Below are 9,784 nucleotides of genomic sequence, written 5' to 3'. Positions count from 1 at the left end.
TCACGTATCCATTTTCACCAGAGATGCGGCCTGTCGCGCTGAGTTATTCCAGCAATTTGTGTGCATCTATGATCTACCGCATGGTTCTAAGGATGAGGATGTTACAAGGTTGAGCTATGTGAATTAGGGTACGCATATAAATGGCAAAAACTGCTGTGGTAGTATTAGTTGTCATCAAAGACAATTCAGGCAAAGTATAACAGTAAACAGGAGTACCACCAGCCAGTAAAGGCAGCGTTTGGTGGTTCAAATCATTTCAAAGCGATTGAAAATACTTCTTTCAAGATAACAGAATGTGCAGATCAAACCAGACAGAGGAGTGCAAGGAATGCAGTGAATTAATTGACGAAAGAAGTGCATGTTTTACAGTCCAGCTACGTGTGATTGGTTGGAAGCTTTTGTGGACACTTTCCACGTCTACATTCGAGTGTCTTGCTTTCCAGTCACCATGTTGTTTGTCCATTTGAAAGCATCTCTACATTTAAATTGTAAAGTTTGAGTCCCAGCCCTACACAATGTTACACAATTAGTTCATGCCTATTCTCTGTTTTCTATTTACCAGCCCATATTCCATCTGTATTTCCTCTTACACAATGAGCGTATATTTTTTTCAAATGATCTTTGATGTTGCACCTTATCAATGCCTTCTGAAAAACTTTCCATCTATTTGCCTTAAGGTGCAGCACATTATTTCTTCAAAGAATCTAATAAATTGGTCAAACATGATTTCCCTTTCATAAAATCAAGTTGACTTTGCCTGATTGCCTTGATGTTTTTCTAAGTGCCCTGCAGTAACATATTTAATAACAGCTTCTAACATATTTCCCTTTGACAGATATTAAGCTAACTGGTCTGCAATTTCCTGCTGTCTCCCAACTCCTTTGAAAAAAAAAGTAGCACAGACACAAGAGTCTCAGTTGTTGGAATCTTGAGCAAAGACACAAAATGCTGGAGAAACTCAGCAGGTCAAGCAGCGTCTGTGGAGGGAATGGACAGGCGACGGTTCAGTGAAGGAACCTTCTTTAGAATAAGTCTCTTGTCACAAACATTTATACAAGTTTAATACAATAAGAAGTCAGCAGACCAACCTCGATAAGTGTGCAACCAGGTTTTAATTGAAAAACGATTATGTTGCCCAATATTATTCTGCAAAATGTGCTACTCCACAGACATCAGCTTGTATATTTTGTACTAATGTTTTTGGTTTCCAAGCTGAAACTTCTGTCTGAGTGCAATATATAAATTGCCCAAGTAGCAATGATGCCAGAAATGGAGGCTAAGTAGCAGAATGTAAATTGTAAATTATCCCTAGCCCGTAGGATAGTGCTAGCATACCGGGTGATCGCTAGTCGGCACAGACATAGTGGGCTATACCAGAGTTCAATGATGGAATTAAAGGAGAACAGCATGCATGAACTCGATGGTACTTGCTTCCAATGGAAAGTTTCAAACAATAAGCTAATTTCACATCCATAGAGCCACTGTGCTGAGTGCGCTGTTTGCCCAGGTTATTATCAATTCACCACCTTGCCTAAACTTGCTCTGCTTTTATTCTCCACCAGAAATTATCAAGTAATATGTGGTCCCAATATTTTCTCAGTCACAGTAAAACAACAAAGTTAAAGTATATTGACTCACATTGAAACCCATCAAGTGGATGGGGTCACGGCCACTGCTGTTAACATTTCTGCAGCACTTTATTATATAAAGAAATTATCAACATGTTCCTTTTCAATTTAACTATGGAATTCTATAAATCAATAGTCAACCAGGCCAAAACGTCAGTCAGGGAGGAATTAAGCAATTTAGGGTGATAAGTGAAAACCACATTTAGACGTGAGATTAAAACCCGAGTAAAAAGTGCCTACAATTCACAATATACTGGAGTGAAGCATGGGATCGGTAGTAAAGAAAGCAAACTCAATGTTAGCATTTATTTAAAGAGGGCATATACAAAAAACAGGGATGTATTGTTGAAGCTCTATAAGGCGCTGGTAAGGCCGCATCTGGAATATTGTGCGCAATTTTGGGAATCATATCCAAGGATGTGCTGGCTCTGCAGAGGGTCCAGAGGAGGTTTACAAGAATGATCCCAGGAATGAGTAGGTTAACCTATGATGAGCATTTGTCAGCACTGGGTCTGTACTTGCTGGAGTTTAGAAGAATGAGGGGGGATCTAATTGAAACATACAGAATAGTGAAAGGCTTGGATAGAGTGGATGTTGAGAGGATGTTTCTACTAGTGGGAAAGTTTAGGACTAGAGGTCATAGCCTCAGAATTAAAGGACGTTCTTTTAGGAAGGAGATGAGCAGTAATTTCTTTAGCCAGAGGGTAGTGAATCCGTGGAATTCTTTGTCACAGAAGGCTGTGGAGGCCAAGTCAATGGATATTTTTAAGGCAGCGATAGATAGATTCTTGATTAGTACGGGTGTCAGGGGTTATTGAGAGAAGGCAGAAGCATGGGGTTAGGAGGGAGAGATAGATCAGCCACGTTTCTTCAGTCCTCATGCTCGATGACACTTGAGATTTTGAAACTATGGTAGCAAGCTCAAGCATGTGAATGAGTTTATCAACATATATCTCACCTTATTCAGTTTGCTCAGTGCATTCAGTTACAATTTTCACAAGCCACATATTGAAAGCAAACACTTAAAGACTGATTACAAGGCAGAATGAAAACCAAATTGAGATAACTCGAAAAGCTATTAAAGATTATATTCAAAGAGCAATGCCAAAAAACAGAGGCCCTCTCGCCAGGATAGAACAAGCACTTTCCTGTTAAATGTAGGCCAAAGTTGTGCCTCGCCATTTTGCGAAATTGGTCTCCTTTTCATTTAAATACGAGGTTCCTAGTCAGCTTTATGCTCAACTGGTCATAATTTTGCAATGTGTACAAATGCAAATAACTACAATGGATCTCCCTGCTCTCCACCAACAAAGGTCATTGCCAAGATCCCAAACAACCAGCTTCTCCCAGTCATGAAGGGCTGTTCCGCAAATCAGTCTGGATTCCATCAAAAGCAGAAGCCCAGCTCTTCGCACAATAACTTCATGGGAGACACCACCCATGAATGGTCTTTTTCACACTAGAGCCTTTGATTTAAACAGACCACCTACCTGAAATTCAGCTGACATCTGCATCTTACATAGGTTGAAGAAGGGTCACTTATCCATGTTCTACGTAGATACTGCCCGACCCACTGAGTTACTCCAGCACTTTTTTCTCAGCACGTCAGACAGCATCAGTGTAACTGTTTCCAGTCGGAATTCCGTCATGTGAAGAGATTTCCAGATGAAATGAAAAAAGTGCCACAAGGTGTTCAAAACTTCTTTGAAGAATGGGAGGATGGGGAAAAGGCAGGAGAATGGGGTTGAGAGGGACAGGTAGATCAGCCATGATTGGGCCTAATTCTGCACCTATAACGCATGAACTAAGAAGGCTTAGTTGGATGGGGAGAGGATGTTTCCATGAGTGGGAGAGTCCAGGACCAGAGTTCATTGCCTCAGAATAAAATGGTGTTCCTTTCGGAAGGAGATGAGGTGGAATTTCTTTAGTCAGAGTGTGGTGAAACTGTGGGATTCATTGCCTTTATATTTTTAAGGCAGTGATAGATTCTTGATTAGTACAGATGTCAGGGGTTATGGCGAGAAGACAGGAGAATAGGGTTGAGGGAGAGTTAGATCAGCCATGAATGTATGGCAGAGTACACTTGATGGGCCGAATGGCCTAATTCTGCTCCCATCACTTACGAAAGCTGAACAACAAGTATATCTGTGCACCAATGAACTAATGAAGTGGAATATCCTGACGGAGTCGTAGGAATCTCACTGCTTAAACTGGTGAAGCAGCATTTGGGATCGTTTGAGAATCTCAAGTCCATGCACCAGGAGCACATACAAGGAGGCACATACAATGGCTTGCAAAAGTATTCATACCCCTTGAACTTTTCCACATTTTGTCACATTACAACCACAAACGTAAATGTATTTTATTGGGATTTTATGTGATAGACCAACACAAAGTGGCGCATAATTGTGAAGTGGAAGGAAAATGATACATGGTTTACAAATAAAAAAAACTGAAAAGTGTGGCGTGCAAAAGTATTCAGCCCCCTTTACTCTGATACCCCTAAATAAAATCCAGTGCAACCAATTGCCTTCAGAAGTCACCTAATTAGTAAATAGAGTCCACTTGTGTGTAATCTAATCTCAGTATAAATACAGCTGTTCTGGTGAAGGCCTCAGAGGTTTGTTAGAGAACATTAGTGAACAAACAGCATCATGAAGCCCAAGGAACACACCAGACAGGTCAGGGATAAAGTTGTGGAGAAGTTTAAAGCAGGGTTAGGTTATAAAAAAATATCCCAAGCTTTTGAACATCTCACGGAGCACTGTTCAATCCATCATCCGAAAATGGAAAGAGTATGGCACAACTGCAAACCTACCAAGACACGGCCGTCCACCTAAACTGACAGGCCGGGCAAGGAGAGCATTGATCAGAGAAGCAGTCAAGCATGGTAACTCTGGAGCTGCAGAGATCCACAGCTCAGGTGGGAGAATCTGTCCACAGGACAACTATTAGTCGTGCACTCCACAAATCGGGCCTTTATGGAAGAGTGGCAAGAAGAAAGCCATTGTTGAAAAAAAGCCATAAGAAGTCCCGTTTGCAGTTTGCCACAATCCATGTGGGGGACACAGCAAACATGTGGAGGAAGGTGCTCTGGTCAGATGAGACAAAATTGAAGCTTTTGGCCTAAATGCAAAACACTATGTGGGGCAGAAAACTAACACTGCACATCACCCTGAACACACCATCCCCACTGTGAAACATGGTGGTGGCAGCATCATGCTGTGGGGATGCTTTTCTTCAGTATAATGTGGATAAATGTGAGGTTATCCATTTTGGTGGCAAAAACGGGAAAGCAGACTATTATCTAAATGGTGGCCGATTGGGAAAGGGGGAGATGCAGCGAGACCTGGGTGTCATGGTACACCAGTCATTGAAGTTAGGCATGCAGGTGCAGCAGGCAGTAAAGAAAGCGAATGGTATGTTAGCTTTCATTGCAAAAGGATTTGAGTATAGGAGCAGAGAGGTTTTACTGCAGTTGTACAGGGTCTTGGTGAGACCACACCTGGAGTATTGCGTACAGTTTTGGTCTCCAAATCTGAGGAAGGACATTATTGCCATAGAGGGAGTGCAGAGACGGTTCACCAGACTGATTCCTGGGATGTCAGGACTGTCTTATGAAGAAAGACTGGATAGACTTGGTTTATACTCTCTAGAATTTAGGAGATTGAGAGGGGATCTTATAGAAACTTACAAAATTCTTAAGGGGTTGGACAGGCTAGATGCAGGAAGATTGTTCCCGATGTTAGGGAAGTCCAGGACAAGGGGTCACAGCTTAAGGATAAGGGGGAAATCCTTAAAAAACCGAGATGAGAAGAACTTTTTTCACACAGAGTGGTGAATCTCTGGAACTCTCTGCCACAGAGGGTAGTTGAGGCCAGTTCATTGGCTATATTTAAGAGGGAGTTAGATGTGGCCCTTGTGGCTAAGGGGATCAGGGGGTATGGAGAGAAGGCAGGTACGGGATACTGAGTGGATGATCAGCCATGATCATATTGAATGGCGGTGCAGGCTCGAAGGGCCGAATGGCCGACTCCTGCACCTAATTTCTATGTTTCAGCAGGGACAGGGAAGCTGGTCAGAGTTGATGGGAAGATGGATGGAGCCAAATACAGGGCAATCTTGGAAGAAAACCTGTTAGAGTCTGCAAAAGACTTGAGACTGGGGCGGAGGTTCACCTTCCAGCAGGACAACGACCCTAAACATACAGCCAGAGCTACAATGGAATGGTTTAGATCAAAGCATATTCATGTGTTAGAATGGCCGTCAAAGTCAAGTCCTAAATCCAATTGAGAATCTCTGGCAAGACTTGAAAATTGCTGTTCACAGACGCTCTCCATCCAATCTTACTGAGCTTGAGCTATTTTGCAAAGAAGAATGGGCAAAAATTTCAGTCTCTAGATGTGCAAAGCTGGTAGAGACATACCCCAAAAGACTTGCAGCTGTAATTGCAGCGAAAGGTGGTTCTACAAAGTATTGACTCAGGGGGGCTGAATACTTTTGCACACCACACTTTTCAGTTTTTTATTTGTAAAAAAATTTGAAAACCATGTATCATTTTCCTTCCACTTCACAATTATACACCACTTTGTGTTGGTCGATCACATAAAATTCCAATAAAATACATTTACGTTTGTGGTTGTAACGTGACAAAATGTGGAAAAGTTCAAGGGGTATGAAAACTTTTGCAAGACACTGTAGATGCACCGGATAGAGCAAGCTACGTTACAGACAACCCAGCCAGCCGCAGCATCAGGCAGTTCCTGCCCCAACCCACCAGCAAGTCTGCAGGCCACACATTTGCCTCCTTAGCCATCATAGATTCCATAAAGCTGGAGTGGAAGCTAGTCAGCTTTGATCTGAGGGTCTGCCTAAAAACGAGTTTAAAACAGGCCCAAGTTTGATCAAGCTCTCATACGAGTGTGCACTCACCTATTTCCACTTCCGCTCAGCCCAGGTGATTCAGTGGTCCGGGCACACGAAAAGGAAAATCTGCCTCATTAAATTTGGATTAAAATCTACAGGTTACATTAAAAAAATATCATGGTAAAAAGGCAGGATTCACAGTCTGATGGATGAATTATCAGCATAAATTACAAACTGTACTGAATGTAGTAGCAGGATTAAGACAAACATCCATCCATTCAGTCTAGCCATTGCTTGATATATTCCAAAGCACAAATTACACACAAACTACATGGTATATTTTAATGGTTGATGAATTTAAAGCATATTTGGGCTTTAGTAACTTTACATTAGTCTCTGTACATCCATCCATACGGTGGAGGTTTTAATGTTTTTAAAATGCAATTTGAGGCCTCTCTCCAATGAGAAAGGAAAGTGCTCACTCTTCGCTCACTAAATGTAATAAAATATTCACTGGAGACAAAGGAGTAATGAGCAAAGATGCAATTTAGGCTCTTTTTAATTGACAGTACAACAGACACTTTTCAAAGTACTCTGCAGGCCAAGCAAGAGATGTTCCTGTTGGAAGTGGTCACAGTCTGATGCACAGTCAGCAAACAGGTTGCTTCAATCAGGGCTTCAATCACAGCACATACTTGATCCAAATCAACCGCGTGGGCTGTAGGTGGAGATATACAACGCAACACCGTTTTTAACATTCCCAAATGATGACATCTGGAGACCATCAAAACTGTAAAAGGCAATTTGCTGCTTTATAATAAATACTGGCTCAAACAGCAACAATGAAAAATCTTTAAAGGAGAAATTTAAAGTATATTTACAGTCCCATTTCATACATTGTAACGTTTCTTTGAGAACAATTGTTGAGTGAACTATATTAGGTGGGGATTAGGATATCTTGCACACATGCCAAGCAGCATTGCTAGGAACCCATTTGAGCTATGGTAGATGGATGGATGGATGCAACAGTTATAGAGTATCTTGCGATATGGTTGAAATTCTCTGGTCAATGGTCTGTCAACTGTGGTCTGGCATGTTTCGATTCTGTGGTTCAGATCTGTACTAATTAACTAATTCTATCTATGAATTAATGAAAATCTAAAAGTGAACTAAAGTCTGTTTAAATCTATAGCTAGATGAACCTTGTAATGTAATTTTTGCAATCTCAGCTGACAGTATTTCCACTTTATGGAAACTTTGGTTTACAGAACCATTCCCCACGGACGGTCTGTACTTAAAAACAGTTCTCCTACTTGGAGGAAGATGATCTGGGGCAAATGATGTGGCCAGGCACCAGTTAGGTCCCAAGGGTGCCAGACCAGAGGCTCAACCCGTATCATCTAAAATTATTCATGTTGTAGTTACAGCCTGATGCCAGTGGTGTCACTGTGTTGCCACTGCTGGCCAATTGCTTAAAGTGGGGTCCCACACATAACAATTGTATTCAAAGCAATGTTAAAGGAGGAATAAATAATGACATGACACAAGAAGGCAGGAGGGAACTCTCACGCTTTCTTCAAAATTGAGAGGTGAGATAACATGAACCGCACAAGTCAGACTCGGAATGGATCCTAAAGGAACTCTGGAACAGGAACCTTTTTTCCACCTTGGAATTTGGACTCCAAGAAAATAGAGCATTGCATAGTTAGTGCCTGGCCAGCTTCTGAAGCACTGCATGTGTCACAGCATTCATAGAATTCTACCTTTGACAGATTCAAGGACAAAAGGGTTCTATTGAGAAGTATAGCTTGTGTAGCTGCCACTAGTAGCAATTATATGGGGATGGTTGGGCAAAGAGACAGCTGCCCAAATGTAGCTGCCTGCCTCAAAAAATTCTTTATCAACGTGCAGACCGATACATTCTTCCCTTCCAGGTACAAGGAAATAAAGTTCATTGGAATTCAATATTTTATTATTTCTAATCAGAATTATTAGTCTTCACCATGTCTTTGATCAGTCTTCCTCTCAGAAACAATTGGAAGCTGTGTAGCTAATTGCGTGCACTGGATTGTTCATCAGGTTTATCGGCATTCTGTAAATTATTTTAGATGGATGGGCTGAAGAGAGGGATCAAGATCAGACGGCGATGAGTCAGACAGAGACTTGGTCAGTTTCTCAAGGAAATACTGATTGGTTCCTGTAGCAGACTGCATCACAAAGGCATCTGCTCATGTCAAGTACTTGAACGCCAAGACCATGATGATGCAGGTCACGACCATTCCACCGATCATAATGAACTTGTCCTGGAAGGCCCGTTTCTCAATCAGACGCATCACGGTGTTCGACATTCCCAACATATTTGCTACATCGAGGATCTTCTTTTGTGCTCCCTGTAACAAAAGAACACAATGAATAGACATACTTACAATCAATTTAATCCCATAAATCAGCAGCTCAGGTGTGTCTTGCACCATTTGGTTCAAAGCTCAGGCAAATTTCTCCTGCCGTTCTTCATATTTACTCTTCAACCTACAATGAAAATGTCTGAGTTGTCTGTGTATCCTTCCCAAGAGAAATTGGATGTCAGTGGCCAAACAGTATAATCACAGTAAAACAAGTATTCATAATAAATGCAGACATAATATGTATATAAAAGACAGAAGGCAGGAACAGATCAACCATTTAGAGCCCAATTCCAGTTGAAGAGCACATTTAATCTTGATCCCTGAAGCTCAGCATCACAAAAGAGAAACCATTAACAAAATAACACCCACACATATTGCATTTGCATGGCTCCATACTTTGAAAAACCAAAGCATAACACAGTAAAATACACTGTTGGGAAGAATCAGCTCATCTGTTATGTTTCCACGTGATAAGCTTTTGAGTACAATAGGTGGATATACTAATAGGCAAGTTGGCATTTGTCAAAGCACTGAATTAATTGTGCAAAAAAGTGTCTGCAGGGTGACACCAGATGCAGCTAATAGAACCCAGAGTGTCGGGTTCAATCTGACCCGTGCGTGTGTGTATACATTTCCCTATCGGGTAGGTGAAGGGTAGAATCGAATGAGGGGGGAATGAGACGAAGAGGGTGGGTGGGGAGTTGATAAAATCCATAGAAAATGGGAATAATGCAGGGTTAGTGTAAGTGGATGGTTGATGTGGACTCGGTGAGCTGGATTCATGACTATAGTTTTGTTTAGTTTAGTTTAGAGATACAGCGCAGAAATACCGCGAGATTCAACACTATCCTACACACACTGGGGACAATTTTACACAAACACCAA

At 41.5% G+C, this 9,784-nt stretch overlaps 1 protein-coding gene across 2 annotated transcripts in view; it reads right to left on the bottom strand.

Moving 5' to 3' along the window:
• Window positions 1-7,022: 7,022 nt before the first annotated feature.
• Window positions 7,023-9,784, bottom strand: part of gosr2 (golgi SNAP receptor complex member 2) — a 47,465-nt gene continuing 44,703 nt past the window's right edge. For both annotated transcript variants that reach the window (XM_055657034.1, XM_055657033.1), the window contains one exon: window positions 7,023-8,884. In XM_055657034.1, the coding sequence (XP_055513009.1) occupies window positions 8,723-8,884 (162 nt within the window). In that variant the 3' untranslated portion in view covers window positions 7,023-8,722. The remainder of the gene's footprint in view (window positions 8,885-9,784) is intronic.

The sequence above is a fragment of the Leucoraja erinacea genome, chromosome 27, assembly GCF_028641065.1.
Source record: "Leucoraja erinacea ecotype New England chromosome 27, Leri_hhj_1, whole genome shotgun sequence".
In the NCBI taxonomy this organism is placed as follows: Eukaryota; Metazoa; Chordata; class Chondrichthyes; order Rajiformes; family Rajidae; genus Leucoraja; species Leucoraja erinaceus.
This window is presented reverse-complemented; position numbering and strand designations above follow the sequence as displayed.